At 36.3% G+C, this 20,781-nt stretch overlaps 11 protein-coding genes across 11 annotated transcripts; 6 read left to right on the top strand and 5 right to left on the bottom strand.

Annotated features, from left to right (window-relative positions):
- Window positions 1-433: 433 nt before the first annotated feature.
- EV154DRAFT_598006 (uncharacterized protein) lies at window positions 434-1,338 on the top strand (the record flags this gene model as incomplete). Its single annotated transcript, XM_051607027.1, has 2 exons — window positions 434-1,247; window positions 1,313-1,338. The coding sequence occupies 2 exons, from the start codon at window positions 434-436 to the stop codon at window positions 1,336-1,338; spliced, it is 840 nt and encodes a 279-aa protein (XP_051463180.1).
- A 3,057-nt stretch (window positions 1,339-4,395) lies between these two features.
- EV154DRAFT_584934 (uncharacterized protein) lies at window positions 4,396-5,340 on the top strand (the record flags this gene model as incomplete). The annotated part of the gene is made up of 2 exons (XM_051606747.1): window positions 4,396-4,643; window positions 4,699-5,340. The coding sequence occupies 2 exons, from the start codon at window positions 4,396-4,398 to the stop codon at window positions 5,327-5,329; spliced, it is 879 nt and encodes a 292-aa protein (XP_051463179.1). The 3' UTR covers window positions 5,330-5,340.
- Window positions 5,341-7,461: 2,121 nt separating this feature from the next.
- On the top strand, window positions 7,462-8,513 carry EV154DRAFT_490772 (uncharacterized protein). The gene has a single exon (XM_051599461.1). The coding sequence runs from the start codon at window positions 7,593-7,595 to the stop codon at window positions 8,346-8,348; it is 756 nt and encodes a 251-aa protein (XP_051463178.1). The 5' UTR covers window positions 7,462-7,592; the 3' UTR covers window positions 8,349-8,513.
- Window positions 8,514-9,346: 833 nt separating this feature from the next.
- Window positions 9,347-9,670, bottom strand: EV154DRAFT_475992 (uncharacterized protein; the record flags this gene model as incomplete). The annotated part of the gene is made up of 1 exon (XM_051598004.1): window positions 9,347-9,670. The coding sequence occupies one exon, from the start codon at window positions 9,668-9,670 to the stop codon at window positions 9,347-9,349; it is 324 nt and encodes a 107-aa protein (XP_051463177.1).
- A 238-nt stretch (window positions 9,671-9,908) lies between these two features.
- EV154DRAFT_490768 (uncharacterized protein) lies at window positions 9,909-11,689 on the top strand (the record flags this gene model as incomplete). Its single annotated transcript, XM_051599460.1, has 3 exons — window positions 9,909-10,275; window positions 10,350-10,918; window positions 10,979-11,689. Coding segments are annotated over exons 1-3 (1,273 nt in total), but the record flags the coding sequence as incomplete, so codon positions are not given.
- A 353-nt stretch (window positions 11,690-12,042) lies between these two features.
- EV154DRAFT_455382 (ribose-phosphate pyrophosphokinase 3) lies at window positions 12,043-13,213 on the top strand. The gene is made up of 2 exons (XM_051597340.1): window positions 12,043-12,612; window positions 12,676-13,213. The coding sequence occupies exons 1-2, from the start codon at window positions 12,077-12,079 to the stop codon at window positions 13,100-13,102; spliced, it is 963 nt and encodes a 320-aa protein (XP_051463175.1). The 5' UTR covers window positions 12,043-12,076; the 3' UTR covers window positions 13,103-13,213.
- On the bottom strand, window positions 12,853-13,576 carry EV154DRAFT_173187 (uncharacterized protein). The gene is made up of 2 exons (XM_051594206.1): window positions 13,378-13,576; window positions 12,853-13,323 (listed from the first exon to the last, which is right to left on the bottom strand). The coding sequence occupies exons 1-2, from the start codon at window positions 13,533-13,535 to the stop codon at window positions 13,227-13,229; spliced, it is 255 nt and encodes an 84-aa protein (XP_051463174.1). The 5' UTR covers window positions 13,536-13,576; the 3' UTR covers window positions 12,853-13,226.
- EV154DRAFT_490766 (cytochrome b5-like heme/steroid binding domain-containing protein) lies at window positions 13,214-14,281 on the bottom strand. Its single transcript, XM_051599459.1, has 5 exons — window positions 14,153-14,281; window positions 13,944-14,104; window positions 13,711-13,888; window positions 13,378-13,658; window positions 13,214-13,323 (listed from the first exon to the last, which is right to left on the bottom strand). Exons 1-4 carry the CDS (start codon window positions 14,190-14,192, stop codon window positions 13,582-13,584), a joined length of 456 nt encoding a protein of 151 aa, XP_051463173.1. The 5' UTR covers window positions 14,193-14,281; the 3' UTR covers window positions 13,214-13,323; window positions 13,378-13,581.
- On the bottom strand, window positions 14,132-15,513 carry EV154DRAFT_490756 (uncharacterized protein). The gene is made up of 3 exons (XM_051599458.1): window positions 15,276-15,513; window positions 15,158-15,199; window positions 14,132-15,107 (listed from the first exon to the last, which is right to left on the bottom strand). The coding sequence occupies exons 1-3, from the start codon at window positions 15,447-15,449 to the stop codon at window positions 14,256-14,258; spliced, it is 1,068 nt and encodes a 355-aa protein (XP_051463172.1). The 5' UTR covers window positions 15,450-15,513; the 3' UTR covers window positions 14,132-14,255.
- On the bottom strand, window positions 15,322-19,200 carry EV154DRAFT_584922 (uncharacterized protein; the record flags this gene model as incomplete). The annotated part of the gene is made up of 11 exons (XM_051606746.1): window positions 15,322-15,662; window positions 15,726-15,834; window positions 15,896-15,927; window positions 15,994-16,043; window positions 16,099-16,361; window positions 16,567-16,665; window positions 16,720-17,256; window positions 17,330-17,426; window positions 17,554-17,587; window positions 17,948-18,906; window positions 18,978-19,200. Coding segments are annotated over 11 exons (2,571 nt in total), but the record flags the coding sequence as incomplete, so codon positions are not given.
- Window positions 19,201-19,473: 273 nt separating this feature from the next.
- EV154DRAFT_557974 (uncharacterized protein) lies at window positions 19,474-20,172 on the top strand (the record flags this gene model as incomplete). Its single annotated transcript, XM_051605466.1, has 4 exons — window positions 19,474-19,524; window positions 19,572-19,632; window positions 19,686-19,973; window positions 20,030-20,172. 4 exons carry the CDS (start codon window positions 19,474-19,476, stop codon window positions 20,170-20,172), a joined length of 543 nt encoding a protein of 180 aa, XP_051463170.1.
- Window positions 20,173-20,781: the final 609 nt, after the last annotated feature.

The raw sequence follows: 20,781 nt of genomic DNA, 5'->3' as shown, positions 1-20,781 counted from the left end.
CTTTCTAGCAAACGATTTTGTAGGATGGTTATTGCTACTTCACTTTTTAGATTCCCATTATGGACGTTTAACCTACCACTATTTGATGGACCATCTCAGATTTGGTAGCAAGAAACATTCATAACCTCTTTTTTTTTTAAAAAAAAAAAATTCATATCCTATTTAATCATTCTTTTTTTATAACAAATTTAGTACATATTACCCTTCTCACCCAATACATCACGCTAATTTTTAATCACACTCAACATATATTTGTATATAACTTACTATATACTTCCAAAATTAATCAAAATAAATTAGAGATATACAGCCTATGAACCTGTTACCCATCACGGTTTGTACTACTTGAGAACTAATAGATATAATGTGCTAAATGCGTTTAAAATTAATTCACTTCCCTTTTTTTCTTGCAAATACCATAATTTAAAAAAAAATGAATCCCAAGATTGTGGAAGATTTTGAAAAGTTTATGCTTGTTCTAGACAAGTCTTTCCAAAAATTACTGACAGTCATCGAAGAGCTTATGCAGGTATGGAAGAAGACTTTTTTGAAAGAGGATTACGCAGAAATTCTATTTAAAAAAGGATACATGCTTCATTTTTATTATCTTCGCTATTTAAACACGGTCTCCGAGATGTGCGAAGGTTGTAAGATTGTTTTCAGCAGCATAATCCACCTCTCAGGTGAACTGCAGCGAAAGAAAACTGTGGATACCATTAGTGTTATCCGACTTACAATGGAGGTTGAAAATATATCCAATGTTCTCAGAAACTTCAGCAATGATAGTGCCATTATCAAGGATGATACATTTGCATTTCATCTGGGTATCGTTGCAAATGATTTTCTAGAAAGTCTGAACCTTTATTCATGCACGGCGATGGCTCTGCTAGCTATGGGTGCCGTTTATACTGGTTTGGAAGGGGCTTTCGTACTTGGTGCTGTTGGAAAATGCTGTCTGGCGTATCAAAACTCTCGAGACCATTATGAAATTAGAGACGCCGTAAAAAAACTTCACGAAGAGGCCGCAACTTTAATCGGAAAAACGCACAGAGTAAGTGTTTTAATGAATACAACCACTCAGTACATAAATGGCCTGTCTTCTTTGACAGACAAAGATTTGAATAACGATGATGTCGTTGAAGTTCAAGCAGCACATGTAGCTAGGATCGGCCAGAGCCTAACAAAGCGTCTAACGTCTCTTCAGCGAGCAGTACATAAGAGTCAAGACCTCACATCCAAGTTTATTTGTAAATATAATTCGGGTGTTATCGTTCTTCCAAAGTAGTACTTGGACACTTCCCTCGTTATATAGGTTTTAGTGACTATTTGTTTCAATAAATGTTATTTTTGTCGTTTTTATATAATCACTGGATACGGTGCACCTGGTAAATTTTGTCTGTTTTAAAAAGGTTATGTCTTTTAAAAAATTTACTTTAATAATTAACGTTTTAAGAAATTAAGTGAGCAATGATCGAGCATTATATGTCGATTGCTAATGATTTAGAGTGATATATCTGGTGAATATATGGCCGGTTATACAGCCCTCTCCATCGCATCCATAAAAAAAACATATACGCCGTATGATACGATTTAGATGCATTATCTGCAGTAAAATACGCCTAAAAGTCTCCATTCACATCAATTGAACAAGTTTATAAACCTCTTATATCAGTTATCTTTAATAAATCACAATACACCAGAGTGTCCCAGGCTTAGGAAACCAGCTTGTATATAGGGAGTTCAATCAGACGGACGTTAACTTTCCAAGATTTCCATAACAATGAAAAAAAAATCACTTTGCCCATTCTGTTGTCATATTAGACACGTAATATGTAAGGAGGATTATCCCACATCACTTGCAGAATTTCAAGAAAAAAAAATGTGTCAGTATACTCCTCAAGACAATTCACACGTTAATCGAGGGGGTGAGGGGGGTCTCAATTGGCCTTTTGAAATCTGGCTACAAGTATTTTGTATTAAAACACATTCTAAAACACTTTTACTTTACAGCAACGTTTGTTTAGTTAATTTAGGTATAATAACAATTCCGGAAGCAAGCCATCCAATAACTTAAATTTATAACTTGATGGAGTAGTTGACGACCACTCCTATACAAAAAAGATAGCAACTAACGCTTTTCCATATAACAAATATGAGCTTCTGCACACAAAATTAACAATTAAAGATTTCACAAAAGTGTCAATTCATTTGACTATTTGTTGTTTATAGTTGTTCATTTTGATCACGCTCAGGTTTCAGCTTAACTATTTTTTTTTTCTCAGGTACAGTTTCCATTTTAATTGGGTACAATTCTGGCTTTTAAACGCCAGAATTTGACATATTCATGCATGTGAAACGGAACCTATAATTCAACTGCTTGTGCTTGAAACAAAGGGCGCCCTGCCTGTTTCGTTTAGTATTAAATTTAAGATAATTGCTGGGAAACTTTGCAAGTAACCTTCTTCGAAAACAGAAACTATAGAGTTTTGGTTGCTATGTACATAATATTTCCCAGAAGACTATTAGATACATGCTTTGTGAAAAAAAAATTAAGCCGTAATGGGGATCCTTTAATCTAGTGGCAGGTGAAACTGTACTTCAAAGTACCATTGCCCTTTTTTTGGTTTTTTTATTTGGATATAAATTCCAAAGCCACATGGAGATGCTAAGATTGCAAAATCCATTTCGAGCAATATTATACGATAGTAGAATACCCTTATGTAGGGAGAATCTTTTTGAGACAAAGATCTATTATTATGCGAAATATGGTGCCATAAAAGTAAACGACGCCGACCTAACTTTTTTTTTCGTGTAACCAAGAAAAATATATGCCATCAAACCAGAATATTTTCGGACGGGAGGAGACTTAAATCCATAAATAATTTAGTTAGCCCTGTACCTCTTGGCGCCATGCCCTGTGTTTTTTTCAACCATCGTACAAGAGAGGCCACAAATATCTCTATATGGACAATTGTTTTTTAAAAATAGCCTGAATCAGTCCTTTGTTTTGCTTTTACCTGGGTAAAACTATAAAATAAAAAAAAAGCCTGAAGATTAAAAATAGCATCGATTTTGTTCTCAGGCAAGTCAAGTTATGCTATTCGGATAGGGCTGAACGTCATTAGCATGATATACACAGGTTTCTGTAAAAAGTAAATAAAAAATGTGCTGCTTTGAATGGAATTTCTGATTTCTACCACAGCAAATGAAATGCAGTATACTTAATTAGTTACAAAATACATGAGTTTTTTTTTTAAACATTTTCAAGTAGTACCATGTAGTGCTACACTACCACTGTCAGGTCGGCTTAAGACTTACTAAAGATATATCCTCAATGACTAATGATAGCGATAAACTAAGCCCAAGAAACCCGCAGTTCATGTCGTATAACCCGCCAGGTAACCAACATGCGTTTCCTCAGCAGAAAATCTAACCACACATTTCCAAGCACTTCAAGTATAACGACCCACCTGTTTGGTGCAAAAAAAAAAGTAGAAAAATCCCGCACTTTTTTCTATATGTGGAAATGCTACAATAACTTTTGATATAATCAGTTGGGCCATCATATAATACTAGCCGATCGTTTATATGGTTCAGACAGTGGACAATAACAGTGGCATTGTCAGGACACACAAATGGCTGAGGATATATCAGCCTAATAATGGATAAGGGTCCGACCTTCGGGCTATTTAGATCAACTGATTTTGCTGGATCAGTGATGGGTCAAGAATAGTAGGATTGCTAGCAAAAAGTGAATAAATCGTTTACTGAATTCTGATGACTCCGACTAAAACTTTTTCTTTTGTAGAGAAATGACGACCCTGTCAAATTTTGTGGCAAGTAGATTGGTGCTCATCATTTCAATCTAATAATACGAAAAAACATCCATGTTTGTAACAAAAAGAAGAAGAAAAAAATACACATCAGCCTCAAATATCAACGAGAGTTTCTTATACTTTAAAAAGATATGGATATTGAAAAAACCTGGTAAATATAAAGGAGAGGATAAAAACAAATGTTTGTAGAGCATAAATGGAATGAATCTGCGTGGTGATGATCCTTTAGATGTAATCACCTGGTAAAATAAAACGTTTTCAAGAAAATTATGAAGGCGAGGGTGTCACAAGAATTTTCGTTTTTCAATTTTGAATTTAATTAGAAAGAACAAATATACAATCGTCGTAAGGTAAAGAATTCGATACATCATTTTGCCGTCCCGTATGAGTAATGAGAAATTATAAATAAATTCAGAGGATAATAATAGAACAACTGAACGTAACCGTCGGACTCTCAGAAAAAAAAAAAAAAAAAAAAAAAAAGATATAAATACAGATGACATTTTGGTTGGAATTTATTTTTTTCTCCACATCAATTGATAATCATTACACAATCATCATGCGCACTACTTCTTTATTCCTCACCTTAGCTTACGCTGCTTCTATGGTCATGGCTCGTCCTACCATTCGTGCTGAACCTGTTGCTGAAGTCGCCGAAACCCATACTTCTTACTCTTCTTGTAACAGACCTGGCGTCTTTGCATTGACTTTCGATGATGGACCCGATAAGTACTCTTGGGGATTAGCCAAGACCTTGCACGATCAAGGTATCAAGGCCACTTTCTTCATTAACGGTGCCAACTCTGTGTAAGTCAAACCTAATAATTTAATTACATATCATAAAATTAACATTTTGATTTAGCAATGTTCTCGAGGAATCAACCACTACTGAAGAAGGTGAAAAGACCTATTTAGAAGTCATCAAGCAATACTATGACCAAGGTCACGAAATTGCCAGTCATACCTACGAACACAAGGATCTTAAGGGCCTTACTGTTGAAGAAGTTGAATACCAAATGAATACTCAATCTGATGTGATCTTCAAGGCTATTGGCAAGAGACCCGCTTTGATGAGACCTCCTGAGGGTGTTACCGATGATGTTTCCGCCAAGGTCTTGAAGGATCTCGGTTATCACAACATCTTATGGGACATTGATACCAACGATTGGAGACATTTGGGTTTGTCTACTGAGCAAAAGAATGTCAAGGAGGTTTTGGATGAAGATATCGCTAACGTTACTATGGGCCATATCTCTCTTGAACATGATATCCATGAAGACACTGTCAACACTCTTGTTCCTTGGCTCACAGAATATGTTAAATCTAAGGGTTTAACTTTCGTTACTGTTTCCGATTGTATTGGTGTTGAGCCTTATCAACCTGATGCTTCCACTGGTGCTTCCAACACCACCACCACTCCCGCCACTGTAGATGCTGCCCTTACTGCTGATATCAATCTTAGTACCATTGATATTGATCTCACCAACCTTTAAATTTCATTGTATCACCATATATTCATTCCCATAATTCATGTTCCCTTTGAACACTTTGTATTTCATTTATTAAAATAAAAAATCTCTTGTATTGTATCAACCAAAAAAAAAGAGGGTCGTGTTTCCTTGAAAAATCCCAAACCCGGTAATTTGTTGTGAAACCTGAAATAAACTTTTAATAGAGAATGGATTTGAATCTTAGTTTGTAATGTGCCCTCAGACGCGGTACAATGTATGTCTTATATTATCGACTATATGAAGAACAAATTGATCGCTTCTAGACCATTCAAAGTTAGGTGTATTTTGACGTATGCAGGCTTATGCGTCTCATTGTTACGTTTTTTTTTTTTTTTTTTTTTTTTTTTTTATTTTTAAAAAAAAACAAAAAAAGGTACATCCACTTTGAAAACTCACCAATGAAATACATTTTTTTGGGTCATGATAGGACGGCAAAATGCTATTTTTGCATGCTACAGTGCTGATAGGACAAGTTTCTATGACACGACAAGGGTTCACATTCATGTTGCGCGATTTTTTTTTTTTTTTTTTTTTTGAGCTACTGATTCTTTGCAATTGCATCATGTTTTTTCCCGGGAAATAACGATTTTTTAAAAATGATCCCTCAAAATAAAAATTAGATAACCCTGGGTTTTGCCCACAGTCAGCTTGCCCACATAATCTTTTTTCAGTAGTTAGTCTCGCTCCCTGTTGATCCAAGTCCGAATAATAATTCCCGACCGAATATTCTTATCAAAACGTATTCTTAATAAGGCACATGTCAATTTTGCTCAACATTTTTTTGTCGTGCTCGTGACACGATACCGCTTTTAATTACCTGTTACGATGATCCATCATACGTACTGCTAGTAGTCTCACTATATGCATATCATGATTAAAATTATGGAGGATTCTTGATCATCTTTTTAAAAGATTGACTTATAAATAAACAGAAATATTGCTCGACTTGGCAATTTTTTTTTCTAATAACTGTTTGCATCCGCGGCAATAAAGGTGAAAAAGAGACCAGTCCAGGTTTTTATAATTAAATATTACATGGCAAGTATATGTAAGCAGTAATTATTAATGTTTGGCAAGTTTTATTGATTTCCCCCGTCATTCATACTCCTCCCGCTTTTATCTGCGGTACACATAGAGCTGCAATATTGATAAAGACAAGTCGACATCGTACTGTGGTCTTTTTTCGTTGGTTGTAATCTTTGTTTCCACCTTGGTTTTTTTTCATCGATTTCATTTGGTCATTTTAGAATGAGTCGGCTTTGATGAGGAGCAGTTTCTTGGGTTTAATCATCCTTATAAGCCTAATTGTCCGGTGAGAGATATCAAAACATGGTGTAAATAAGCAGCAGCCGTCAGCCTCTCTTGTCTTAGACGCAGGCTGAATGTAAAACAAGAAAGTACCATGAGACATAACTATCTCTCTGTCTCTCTCTTTTTTTGCAGCTGTTTATCATTTTATGAGGCGTACATGATGATCACCCATTTCTTGCATCATTGCTTAAAATATCTTTTTTCTCTCAGGACATCGTTCTCCGTTTGCTGAAAGCGCAAATTGTTGTTAATCATTTATATATATATACAAACTATGCATAAATGGTGCAGATCAAGAAACAAAGTCTGCTTGTTATTATAATGTGGCTCTGTTGTCCTTTACACTATACTAGGCTATTTTTTGAATAGTTTTAACACAAATTCCTGGTAAAAATCGTAAAACTCAAAACAGAATTTCTTTTTTTAGATATTTTATTTCGGCCGCAGCCTGATGTGAAGTTGTATTTTTTTTTTTTGAGGCTGTGAAAAAAAAAAAAAGCCTATTGTTGTAATTTTTTTTTTTTCGTCAATCTGCAGTATGTCACAACAAACAATTCCCTATTTTTGGATAAGACTATTTTTATCCTATACGTTCTGTGTAACACATAGCATGTAGACAGAGAAGATTATCCTGCGCAGAATACTGGTTTTCAAACTTAGCAATCGACATTTTCTAAAATGTTTTACACTGCAAACCTGATTACTTTGCTTGTGCGTGGGACTAAGTTAGTATTATTAAAAAGAGCGTAAAGAAAACCACAGGATTTTTTTTTTGCCTACGCTTGGAATTCTTTGTTTACGGTAGTACATCAAGCGCCTTTAATTTTGGGCTTTGATGGATCTGGTTAACATGGCCATCAAAAGTATAAATACTAGCTGAACTACCTCAACATATTTTTTTCTACATTAGTTATTACAATATTTCATTATAACAATGCGCTCTGCCTTTGCTCTTCTTTCTCTCGCTTTCGCTGCTGTCAGCTTTGCTGCTCCTGCCACCAATACAGGCAGTGGTACTGGTGCTTTATTTCAAAGATGTAACCGTCCTGGGGTCTTTGCGTTGACATTTGACGATGGGCCCAACGAAAACTCATACGGACTTGCCAAGTATTTACATTCTGAAAACATCACTGCCACTTTCTTTACCAATAGTCGAAACTTTTTTTCCTCACCTTTCGACACAACTACAACCGAGACCGAAGATGGAACAAAGACATATCAAGAAGTACTTCAATATTATGATCAATTGGGTCATGAAGTTGCCAGCCATACTTTCAGCCACGCAGTACTCACAAGACTTAATGCTGATCAGGTGGCAGAAGAATTAAACTTACAATCTGACACTATTTTCCGGGCCATTGGTAAGCGACCTGCATTTATGCGTCCTCCCGAAGGCGCAACCAATGAGGCCGTTAATCAAGTAATCAGTTCCTTGGGTTACAGCAATATTAACTGGGATGTTGATACAAAAGATTATGAGCACCTTGGTCTTGCTACAGAAGAAGAACGCGTACGTGCAATTGTTGATCTTGACGTACCAGGTGTAACTTTAGGCCATATCGCGCTTCAACACGATGTTCATGCTGATTCCGTTAATATCTTGACCCCTTGGCTCGTTCAGTACCTTCGTAGCAAGAACTATACTTTTGTTACTGTCTCTGACTGTATTGGTCTGCCCGCTTACCAATAGCCCCTGTACTATTTTTCTTACATTTATATATCTCTTTGCTATCTATTTAAACATTTCAGTCAATAAAAAAATACACATTGAAATTCTACATATTTAAATGAATAAAAGTGGCTTGTATAGCTCAAGAGAGCTTATGGTATTTACAAGTTTCATAATTTGATATATTACGGGCTGAGATGGACACTAAAAAAATATATCTACAACGTCTACTGTCAACGACAAAAAATTAAAGGCTACTCGTCAACGCGTATATTTATTTGGCCTTCTGACAGCATATTTGAATCACCTCAACAAAATTATATATAAAAAATTAGACGAAAACTACGGAGATAATTGGAAGGATAAAAACATTGCCTACGCTGTATCGGTAGACAAGAAACTGTTGGACAGTGTGTTTGGCTCTAAAGAAGATTTGAAGGAATTATTTTTCTCAGCTGGTATACTTTTAAAAGCACAACAAGCACCATAAAGCCCGTATTTCTATTTACGGCGAAGATATTTTACCTGCTATTCAACATAAACTTAAGGACCTAAACTATAAAATGAAGACATATTTTGTTGTTGCACAGGTACAATCAAGTTATATTCAACTAACTTTACACCAAGTGGTCAAGCTATCATCAACAGAAGAAAGTCCAGCAACAATCATCATTCATGACAAAGTAAAACAAATTCAAGATGTATACGACATTCTTTGTAAGGAAATCTTGGCAAATATACTATCTAGTGATAGTCATATCGATTATTGTTCTATACACGAAAATAGTAGATGTGCGCCTCATGACTTTAGCTCATTAAAAAGCTATAAAAACTTGTATCAGAAGTTGAAACTATATACAATCAAAATTGTAAGTGAATAATAGCTGCATGTAATATGACGTGACATTAACTTCTTTCAGCTACAAACGAACAGGGAGCAATTGGACATGGATTTTAAGTATACGTTACATTCTGCTATCACCTTCGTCTGAAGAGTCATCCTTAAATTGTTCCGCCAGTTAAAGCTCTTCGAATTCAGCACCTTCATCATCATCTACATCTGAAATTTCACCATCAACATATCGGTCATGTTCTTCTTCTTGTTGACGTGTCTCTTGTTCAATAAAAGTGTTCATTGTATCATGCTCGATAGAAACCATATCGACGTCACTGAAATCTGGTATATTGTTTACATCATTATTCTCAGGAACGATACCAGTAGAATTGTCAGGAGCAATAGAACGATTAAAAACAGCAGGCGAAGCTTTCAAGACACGCATGGTTAAACCACGTCGGGAGGCACGAGATTGCTTGGGTTTTTGAATAGCACTGGGGATTGTCATTGTTATAAATACAAAATTATTGGAAGTTTTGAAAGGAAGCATCAAGTTATTTTTAAGAAGTATTTATACGCTTCTAAATTTTTTTATTTTTGATAGAACTATTGCCAAGATATTCTTTTATTGATCTGAAGTCTTTGTCAAAGCAAAATCCGATCACAATCATTGGTAAGTTTTTTATAAACTGAGACTAAATTTTTACTGGTAAATAAATATTTTTATTTTGGGTTTTTTAACCGTTGAATATGACTTAATAAGGTACCTTTACTTAACTAGCTCATGTAATCTACACCAATCACACGAGAAATAGTTTGTCATATACATCATATATTTTTACTTATATATTTACTTCACTCTTCTTTATATTTTTTTCTATATTATTATTTAGTACTAAACAATGAATCCTGATCAAGCTCGTAACTTTCAAGAACAACTAGACTCCATGAAAGCAATGATTGATTCTTTGGGAACAACGGTTGATCTGATGGCTTCAGTGGTCAATTCTCTTACTACAGCTGTGAACAATAACCTCCCCAGGGACCAAACGGGGAAAGGTAAAAGGGTAGCGTATGTTTCGGACCTTGGTGTAAGTCCCCAAAAGAATGCTGGTAAATTTTTTTGTGATAAAGCTGATCTGAACATTAACTAATAATTCTATTTCACCAACATTTACAAATAATAGAATTGGATTGTCAAGAGCGTAAGTTCAGAGATTGTATTCTTAAGGCTATTCAGTATTATAAGACGAATGATCCTGCACAGGGTGTGTACAGCAATTGGAACGCGTTAGGAGTTAGAACAATCAGCGCACCACCAAAGTATAAAGTGGAATTGGTCAAAACAAAAACAACCGATTACTTTTTGAGTCTTGACCCCAATGAATTGCACGAGAAGGAAGATCCAGTTGTTGTACCTAGAAAAACTTGGTTCACAATGTGCGGTAGCTTGGCATACGATAACACTTTTCACATCGTCAAGAAGTTTCTTATTGTTTACCTTGGGGAGAGATATGGTGCCAACGGGGTGACCTGGAGCGATGTGAAGCTCAACGAACAAAATGACATTAAGTATATGTTGGAACGTATCATTTTCTATTGGAACCAGCATACTGGCGAAGCTGGTATACCTACCCAGAGTGGTAGGCATTTTGAACTCACTGCACCAGTTCTAGTTGTACCCTTGTACCTGGCTATAGATAATTGGATAGTCCGTGGGATGGTTTGCTCGCTGATGGGAAATATTAGAAAACATGTAAGCAATTTCCAGCATTTAAAAGTGGATATTTTGTAGCTAATCGTAATCTATTATCAGCAAACAAAACCCGTAGCAAATACCATGTCTATGACGGATGGTATGACTTCGCTTCGTATGGATTCTAGTTTTTCTGCTTCCAGTGAGCAACCTGTTGTTTCTGCTACCCGTGAACAATCTGTTGTTCCTACTGCCCGTCAACAATCTGTTGATTCCGTTTCCTTGGAACAAACAAATAATTTTGCTGTTCGTCAACAACCCGCTATCGAAAATATCTTTTTCGAACCGGTGACCCTCGACGACTTGCGTAGATCACAAAACGGATTTATGTCAACTCAAGCAGAAGAATTTTCTGTTCCTGGTACGTCCCCACATCTTCCTTCTCGTTCGCCTTCCCCTTCCCCTTCCCCTTCCCCTTCCCCTTCCCCTTCCCCTTCTCCGTTTCCTCCCTCCTTATCGCTTCCTTCGTCTTCTTTGCCATCGACTTCCCAAGCAAATTCAAACCGTTTAAAGAAAGCTGCAAAGAGAGGGGTTGACCCAAACTTAATTCTAATTTGATATTGAGTTGGATAAAAGGCTTATGATCCAACGTGTAATGATAGAATTCAAATACATCAGTCATAGTCATACTCTACAGTTATCAGCAAAACTCATGGGTGAAGATGCGGGATATTATCGTCGGCATTTATATAATCAAAGAATTATAGAAGAACCACTAACACTCGCTTATATATAATCCTGCCAATTTAAATAAATAAAAATAAATGTGCGTTGAATCGCATGAATTATAAAAGAGAAAAAAGTCGGCCATTAAAGTAAGATAATTAAAGTTTCGCCACACTATAGAAAAATATAGAGGATTACAAAAAAAAGAGAGATAGTGGTTGTTTAAAGTAAGATAAGATATGGTTGTTAGGTATATTTTTCGATAGAGTACTTTAGTGTTACGATCGTTTGTGTGTGTGTGTATGTGTGTGTGTGTGTGTGTGTGTGTGTGTGTGTGTGTGATATTCCCAAGAGGCAGGCATGTTTAATTTTCAAAGTCACCCCTGGGATTGAATTATGGGACTTGTTTAAAGATTTTTTTTTGTTTTCTTTTTACAGCTCTTATTTTTTTTTTTTTTCATACCCCTTTTTTCTTTTTCTCACAACCGAAATATGTCAGATAACGCCATCAAGATTTTTACAGGTAACTCCCACCCTGAGCTTGCTAAGCTTGTGGCCAGCCGTATCGGTATTGATTTGGCCAAGGCTGTTGTGATGAAATACTCGAACCAAGAAACCTCAGTGACAGTGGGAGAGTCAGTGCGTGATGAAGATGTTTTTATTATCCAGTCAGGTTGTGGAGAAATCAATGATAATTTGATGGAACTCTTGATCTTGATTAATGCCTGTAAGACAGCCTCTGCTCGTCGTATTACAGCAGTCATTCCTTGTTTCCCTTATGCTCGTCAAGACAAGAAGGATAAGAGCCGTGCTCCTATTACTGCTAAATTAACTGCCAACATGTTGACAGTGGCAGGTGCTAACCATGTCATTACCATGGATCTTCATGCCTCTCAAATCCAAGGCTTTTTCAATATCCCCGTCGATAACTTGTATTGTGAACCCTCCATGATCAAGTACATTCGCACAAAGATCCCCGACTGGACCAATGCCATTATTGTATCCCCTGATGCGGGAGGAGCCAAGCGGTAAGTTGGGGAAAAGAAAAAGAAGGATAATATTTTGAGCTAAAACGATTTATGGATGGTTAGTGCTACTTCTATTGCAGATCGTCTTGAACTTGATTTTGCCTTGATCCACAAGGAACGTAAGAGAGCCAATGAGGTATCTCGTATGGTTTTGGTAGGTGATGTGAGTGGTAAGATTGCAATTTTGGTCGATGATATGGCAGATACGTGTGGTACACTTGGCTTAGCGGCCAAGACCCTTGTTGAGAACGGTGCCGTTAAAGTGTACGCGATTGTTGCTCATGGTATTCTTTCTGGCAAGGCCATCAAGGTCATTAACGAATCTGTCATTGAAAAGCTTGTGGTGACCAACACCATTCCTCACCAAGACAAGATGGCCATTTGTCCTAAACTTGACGTCATTGACATTTCACCTACTCTTGCTGAAGCCATTCGTAGAACTCATAACGGTGAATCTGTTTCTTACCTCTTTTCTCATGCTCCTGAATAAGTTTTATTCTTGTTTTATACACATACTCAACTGCATCCCCTCTTCCTTCCCCTTTCCTCCTCTCTTTTTATTTTATTTACTATCTCATATTTATAAAAAATCCAAACTATATGGAATAACGTGTTTATTTCTTTTTACGATAGTCGATTTCGGTCATGGGCTCTTTTTGTGTCCAGAATTCATTCTTTCTGTTCCAGGCAACATCCGAGAAATCAATGACTCTGTTATTGCTTCAGTCAGTAGAGAAATGCAAGTGGTTTATTGTATATTCATACCTTGGTCTATCAAACGATTCGCTTTTGGGAAATTTGATGGTATCAGGATCCACACGTGGATTCCAGAAAGTAGGCTTAACCTTTTTATCGTCGGGCATTGTTTTTTTATTTAGAGAAAGAAAGGAAATAAAAAAAAGCAAAAGAAAACAGTAGGTCATTTATATACATACATTGTGACACTATTACGCAATAAAAGGCTTTATTCTAATTTGAGGGAACCAAGAAACCAACCATACACTTTTCCATAAGGTAATCTATATTCACCCATGAATGCGTCATCACTAACAAAAACAAGTTAAATGGGATTTCTATCAAACTAACTTTTGTGCTTACTAAATAACTTTGTTCCGTCTCTGCCAGCCACACGCATTAAATCTTTGACACCACCAGGATGAAATTTAAGGTACGGTGTCATATTATACACTTTACCTGCAATTGCAGTCCATGCATCCTCCTGTGTTCTATGCTGACGAATCTCTTCTAGCGTATATCTTCCCAACTGACTCACTCCCTAATAAAAACATATTAGTATCCTAAAGAGTAAAGCACACACACACACAACTTGCTCGAAGATCCTTGCCAGAAGAAACGAGTTTAGCCCAATCTAAGGGTGAATGACCGGGTTCGAGCCGAATCTTTTCTCGATTACGAGGTTGCTTTGTTGCTGCAGCTACAAGTCGCTGAGGTCCATCACGAGAAGGAAATTCGGGAACTTGATGTTCTTGATCTAGGTCATGTCAGCTGCATTGTTTAATTCGTAAATGTTACTACATACTATCGGGATCGACAAGTGCAAATGAAGGAGGAGAGGACATGATGAAAGAGATTAAAGAAAAAAAGAAAAAGAAAAAAAAAAATGTTTTATTTATATAAGCCAATCAATAGGTGCTCCAGTTGATGGAAGGTTTATCAGTCAAGCCAAGCGATAGTTCGAGATGTGTAGAGAGAGGTCTTCGAATAACACTACGAATGGCTTGATCCAGTGGGTAAAATTTATCAGCGTCCGAGATGACGATCCTCTTTCCTTGTGGTGGAGAGCCGGTCATGTCTATTTCTGCTAGGAGATCTCTAAAGGTGAATGAATCGGTGATTGCTAGATTCCGAAAATAATAATACATGTGTCTATCTGAAGCCTTTAAAGAGACGGTTTCTATGACAATATTTTGAGGCTTTGTATACTGTTGATGAAGTGGAGGTAGTTGTGAAGGAAAGTTGTGTTGTACAAAGCCATTGTTGTTGCGGGATCCATAAAGAGGTGTTGATACGCTGGGTCTTGTTTCCAATTTAGGGGATGTTTTTATCATCCTCTTTCGTTTGGATGAGGTTGAATGAGAGAGAGAAGAGAAATCAGGCATGATATCTTCTCTTTTGGGTTCAGTGTTATTGAATGCGATTTCTCTTACTTTGGCAGCTAAACCACCCGAAATATTGCCTGAATGATAAATTGACTCAGGTCCATTTAATCGTTCGTGTCTCTTTTTGGCTCGATACAAGGTGCTGGAATGAGCTTTACAGAGCGAGACCTCGCATAGGTCTCGGACCCCAACCACTGTATTGTGTTGGTCCTTATACATGTTGTGCGCATTCTCATTGATCCATTTAATTGAAAATTCAAAGTCATCTCCATCCTCCCTATGAAGTTTTTTGGCTCGTGAATCCAAACCACCAAAAGGTAAATTTTTGCCTCGTCTTGGCTGCATTTCTTGACACGTACAGTCCACACCGTAATACTGTAAATGTGTAAGCTAATTGTTTATCTAATTTTGATGATACTACTTACTTTGGAACATGTAAAGCACACACTACAGACAACACATGCATTCTAGAGTATTATTTTTTTGTTTGTTTGACATTTTTTATCGTTAAATCCCCTCTCTCACACATTTACTAAAACTCACTTTTCTTATATGTAAACATCTTTTATTCTGTATCGGTAACTCTGCAATCACTTGAGCAAAATGAAATAAATTATTTTCAGGCATAATTTTTTCGCTTCCTTTGGTGAAAAAAAAAAAGAGAAAGAAAGAAAAAAAGAACAGGGACCAAAAAAAAAATAAAAAAAAAATATGCATGTTTTGGGTTTGGACTTGTTTTATTTAAACAGGCGCCCCAAAAACTCAATTGGACTTTTGTTCCACAGACCAAACAAGATGTGCAATAGCCACTGTGTCCAACGTACGATCTTTTACTACCACTTGAAGTTTCACCTCCTGCGTTGGCTCCTCTCCTTCTTCAAACGTAAAATCCGTTGAAGCTGTCAGTAATCCTCTTGCCTTCTTCACAAACTATAAATAAAAATAGGAGTTTATATTTGGTTTTCTTGTGTAAATCCAAATCACTCTTTATACCTCTAATTCTAATGACATGAGCGAAATCTCGTCCTTGGGCTGTAAGTTGCTAAGTAAACATAATTCACCCACAGATTCTGCAAATGTTGCAAGTGCAGTAGCATGGATACTATTTTTCAAATAGATCAGTACTTGTTACCTCTCTCTCTCTTTATTTTACCCAAGTCTACCTTTTAAACGGGTTTCGATTTCTATGACGGTCCTACAAAAAAAATTTAAAAACGGATGAGTTTTTATTATTCAATAGATGATAAATTTCAACATTTACGCGCATAAAACCTGTACAAAAGCCACGTGAAAACGTGGATATTCTCATGTCTATCAAAAAAAACGATCAATACACATCATACATAGACGCTCACACTAAATTTACCAATGGATGCGGAATAAGGGTTCACGTTGCCCAACAAGAGTGAAAAGATCTTTGGTCTGAATAGTTTAATCAAGGGTTTATTTAACTTTTCCCAGACAACAAGTGGTCGCTTCGAATTTCTCAAGGTCAAAACCAGATAAAACGTAGACAAGATGGTGGCTGTCAATACACCCACTGTAAATCGTGTAAAAATCGTCCATTCCAATTCAAGGGCTACCTTGGTTAATCGTACTGTTGCATTCACATGTTCAGAAAAAGCATCTCTTAGTAATGCTTGTGACATTTTTTTTTTAAAAAAAATATTAATAATAGTTATGAAAAGAGAGAGAGAGAAAAAGAAAACTTTGAGATTAAATAAATAAGAGAGAGAGAGAGAGAACGTGTCAATGTTTAAGCTCCGTTTACACGCTGTGTAAACTGGGTTCGACACATGTCAATACGCTTGTGCACGATCCATTATTGGGTAACGGATGAACTGATCTCTGAAGCATAGGTTCTGGTTTTTCCCATCGTATCACCCAGCACATGATAACAGCAATACTTGAGCAAGCAATAATAGCCATATTCCTATCATTGTCATGAGTAAATATAAAAGAGAAAAATAGATAAAATGGTTATTACCAGTAATAGCCCAAGATGTCAGACACGCAACCAACATCGGGTATGCCAGGCTGTGCAGATCTTACGGCAGGTAGAGCAAACAAAGTAGTAATGCCAATCATGCAAGCATGTGCATCCGCTCTACGCTTTCGAAAAACCACTTGAAATCCAAACAAGCCCATCAACAGGGATAGTAACCACATGAGAATACAGATAAAGATTGAAAATCCCTGTGTGGTAGTGGATCTTCCCGTAAGTATTTTGAGACTGATACGATCACTGAGCACCGTGCCATTTTGGTATTGTTGATGGTGTTCTAGTGTAGGCATAAAATGAAAAGATGTAATACTGGCATCCAAATGAAATGTAATAGGAATGGATTGGCTGGTGTCATTCATGTAATATGCAAATAAGTCAAAGACGCCAGAATAGAAATCCAATGGATAATCAATCTCACTTCCTTCATCATATTTAAATGTGACTTGGATTGGATTCAATACATCGCCTGTCTCTAAATCATAGCTTTTAATAGCAGAAAATCGAAGTGTTATACGTTGACTAATAATTAATAAATCACTTATTAGCCCTTTCTTATCATTGTCACCACCCCTCTCCCAAAAAATTATTTTACTTTAATTGTCCAATCTCATTGGCGAGTGTCCCGTTAGCCTGCATGACGAAATTAATGGTGTATGTCTTTTGAGAGAAATCGACACTCAAGACAGAAGCTGCGATATAGAGTGATTCTCCACGAATGTTAGGATCTCTGTAACTGATCAATGTAGAAGATCTATTTAAAATACTTTTTTTTAGTATAACAGATCTCCCCTTTTTGTGTTCATCTTTGTTAAATACCTTCCTTCTTCTGTATATACTTGCCAAGTAGGCACTAATAGAATGTTATTTTTAGCCTTCTTCCTATATAAGTTGTATCTTACCGATGACTGTAAGTAGGCCTGCTAGTATTAAGAAACTAATAAACATGCGTTTGTATATCCTACTGGACATGACCCTTTGGATCTTTTCATTTTCTGATATTTTAGTAGAGATCCTTTTCAGCATAATTATTATTATTTTTTTAATTAAAAAAAAAGAAAAGAAAAAGGGAAAATAAGTAATCTACTTATAATCCTATCTAAGTATTAGGGGCAGCTGAATAGATAAAGAGAAAGAGGCGACAAATAAGGATATATTCTCCTGAAAAAAAGGGGCGGGTTTATTCATTGTATTCTACTCTATAACTTTTCACTGGACTGAAAAAGAAGGATTTAAATAGTTTTAAATCATATTGATGATCCATTCTGCCTGGAATTGAGCTTGTACTAGTGTATTCATCCCACACCAGCTTATTATGTCTTCCACGATGTGTTGTCTTGATCTTGAGTGACAAATTAAAGGTCTCCCCCTTTAATGAAGGGTCCTTCATCACTATCATTATATGATCATTATTTTCCAATAGGAATTTGCCATGGAAACACTGTTTTTTATGAAATCCAGGCACAAGCCACTTTACCACATGGATAGGTTCATCCGTGGTCAAATGCTTTAAAACCGTTCCATCAGGAAAGAACCGAATGTATCGATAATACGTGACAAAATGGATCGGCTTGTTCCAGGCTGTATCCGACGCACCCGGTCGAATATAATGACACGTCGAGATATATACTCCATCGTATCGAATACGCGGTCTATCAATAAACATGCGCATCCAGTGTCCATCATATTGTAACACTTGGTTGCATTGATACTGTCGCGATTGTTCCAATGTCATACCGGGAGTTTTAAACACGCGAAAACAAGCATATTGCCACACGGAAGGATCTCGGCTGTACAAGAAGAACTTTTTGCAGGTCAATGCAAAATACGGTAAAGTCGAGATCGAGTTTAAAATCAGGTGACGTACAATATGAAGCATGACTTCGTTTGGAAGTTTTGCTACAGACACTGGCTTATAGTCTAGTTGGGGTATATACGATAATTCGGGATCGTTGGCAAAGCTCGAAATAAGTTCTGCCAGTGGGTCTAATCGTGTAGCTGAAGGAGCTGTGTACTCTTTCCCTAAAGGAACAATATGCTTAAACCCTTCATCTTTGGTGGGCTTATCCTTGTCTTTTTGAATACTGGGCAAAATAGTGTCTTGATAATGCTTCTTGTAAGCATAATCGATATCTGGGTCTAACTTGAATGCCCGACGATAACTATCAAGTGCTGCGTCGTCGTGGCGTGGGGGCCGTATTAATAATTACATATTCAGACATGACATTTCTTTTTTGCCTAACCTTTGCCCAATTTTCCTTGTCTTTCGTTATCCACAGCAATCACATAATGATCCATGGCAGTAACAGGTGTATCGTTGGTAGTCAGTGATTCTGTCTTTTCAACAATATCATCCACTGTGTGTTCTACTGTGCTGTTACTACTGCCTTCCCCTTTATCTTGCGGTTTTTCCGCAATGTGCTTCTTCTGCACCTCTTGTTTCCAAGCATTTCTGAACTCCTCCAATACCTTGTCATTACTAGCATCGTCCATTATTCAACACTTTATGTTTTCTGATAAAGAAAAAAGAAAATATTTTTTAATTGCTGTTCAATGAAAAAATATAAATCACTTTTTAATCACCGATGTTTTTTTTTCAACCGGTCCAAATCCATGCTTATTTTTTTCATTTTTATTGACTAAATGAACCCCATCTGCTTCGAACGAGCTTGTTGTATTTTCTATTGCGCGGAGTATAATGTTCTGAATGATAAAATGTATACTGATAGAGTAAAGAACATGGAGGACATTCAGATTTGCTATCTTGAAAATCCAAATGATCCAATTCTTGTTTGTAACGCTCGTGTGTTTGGAGCTCCAAATTTATATAATACAAGTCAAAAGAAGATTTAGAAGAAAAATGTGAAGAAGTCGATATGGATAAGAACATCAGCTATGGTGAGTCAGAGAGTGACTTGATAGCCGAAATTCTTATTAACAATAAAATAGAGCACAAATTGTGGAGTTTATAAACTATGTCTATCGTCCAAAGTCGGAACGCATTACAGACTCTCCTTTCAAGCTAACAAACGTTTCTGATAAAACTGTTTTGGGCGTACTTTGGAACTACACAGAGCGTTTTAACGAGACTACGGCTTTGGGGTTCAACCAATGGTTGAAAAAACAAAACATTGACTTCTTAATTGAGGAGCCTGAGCGAAAAGTATTAAAGCTTCCAGGATCTGAAACAGAAAAATTAAGAATCAGGGTTTTGAGCGTGTTAGACAGTCAATTTCATGGTAAGCTTGAAAACGGTATTATAGGACAAGATAACGTGCTAACTCCAGTTTTATAGATGAGGTTGCAAACAGCATTGTCAGTACAATCCCCAGACACCATGCATACATTAAACAACTCAAAGGTGATGGTTACGAAGTCATTGGATATCGCAGGAAGTCGAGAAAAGAAAGTGACAATCGGGCTTTACTACTACAATAAATGGTAATTAATAAAAAAAGTACATAAGGTAATCTCCGTTTTTTGTTCTTGAACATTTACTGAACAATAAATGGGGCTCAAAGTTGTTTTGAGTCGTCTGAAGTTCTTGAGAAATGACTAAAATTTTGGAACATTAAAGATGATTTGATCAAAATAAACTTATTCCACGCCCGTGATTTATTTGTATGCTTATGTCAGGATGATTTAATTGTTTATTTAATCATCCATAATGTTTGGGCCTTTACTTAGAATAGAAACATTTGCAAATAAAAGTGATTCTAGACTTTTTAATAATCTATCAGTCTTTCAGTAGTAGCATACAACGATAGTAAATCATATTTTATGAAAAAAAAAAGATCGATCAGCTTAATTTTTTCTAAACTTCATAGGATGGCCGATTTCTATTTTTCATAGATTATTAACAAGTCTAGAATCACTTTTATTTGAAAATGTTTCTATTCTAAGTAAAGGCCCAAACATTATGGATGATTAAATAAACAATTAAATCATTCTGACATGAGCTCTTATTTATCATCTTGTTCGCACACTTTTTTGATTATTTAATCTTATAAATAAGACCTGTTCACTCACTTTTTCCTCCTTTTTTCT

This window comes from Mucor mucedo (assembly GCF_025094135.1).
Source record: "Mucor mucedo strain NRRL 3635 chromosome Unknown EV154scaffold_3, whole genome shotgun sequence".
Taxonomy (NCBI): Eukaryota; Fungi; Mucoromycota; class Mucoromycetes; order Mucorales; family Mucoraceae; genus Mucor; species Mucor mucedo.
This window is presented reverse-complemented; position numbering and strand designations above follow the sequence as displayed.

What these genes read in the sequence shown, in the direction of transcription:
- EV154DRAFT_490772 (XM_051599461.1), top strand. Translation starts at nt 7,593, where the DNA reads ATGCGCTCTGCCTTTGCTCTTCTTTCTCTCGCTTTCGCTGCTGTCAGC.
- EV154DRAFT_455382 (XM_051597340.1), top strand. Translation starts at nt 12,077, where the DNA reads ATGTCAGATAACGCCATCAAGATTTTTACAGGTAACTCCCACCCTGAG. An exon ending in GATGCGGGAGGAGCCAAGCG is followed by an intron (nt 12,613 to 12,675) that starts GTAAGTTGGGGA and finishes ATGGATGGTTAG; the next exon opens with TGCTACTTCTATTGCAGATC.
- EV154DRAFT_173187 (XM_051594206.1), bottom strand. Translation starts at nt 13,535, where the DNA reads ATGACCTACTGTTTTCTTTTGCTTTTTTTTATTTCCTTTCTTTCTCTA. An exon ending in GAATCGTTTGATAGACCAAG is followed by an intron (nt 13,324 to 13,377) that starts GTATGAATATAC and finishes AAGCAATAACAG; the next exon opens with AGTCATTGATTTCTCGGATG.
- EV154DRAFT_490766 (XM_051599459.1), bottom strand. Translation starts at nt 14,192, where the DNA reads ATGTCCTCTCCTCCTTCATTTGCACTTGTCGATCCCGATA. An exon ending in TGCACTTGTCGATCCCGATA is followed by an intron (nt 14,105 to 14,152) that starts GTATGTAGTAAC and finishes GACATGACCTAG; the next exon opens with ATCAAGAACATCAAGTTCCC. An exon ending in CTTCTGGCAAGGATCTTCGA is followed by an intron (nt 13,889 to 13,943) that starts GCAAGTTGTGTG and finishes TGTTTTTATTAG; the next exon opens with GGAGTGAGTCAGTTGGGAAG.
- EV154DRAFT_490756 (XM_051599458.1), bottom strand. Translation starts at nt 15,449, where the DNA reads ATGCATATTTTTTTTTTATTTTTTTTTTGGTCCCTGTTCTTTTTTTCT. An exon ending in GATGTTTACATATAAGAAAA is followed by an intron (nt 15,200 to 15,275) that starts GTGAGTTTTAGT and finishes ATAATACTCTAG; the next exon opens with AATGCATGTGTTGTCTGTAG. An exon ending in TGTGCTTTACATGTTCCAAA is followed by an intron (nt 15,108 to 15,157) that starts GTAAGTAGTATC and finishes ACACATTTACAG; the next exon opens with TATTACGGTGTGGACTGTAC.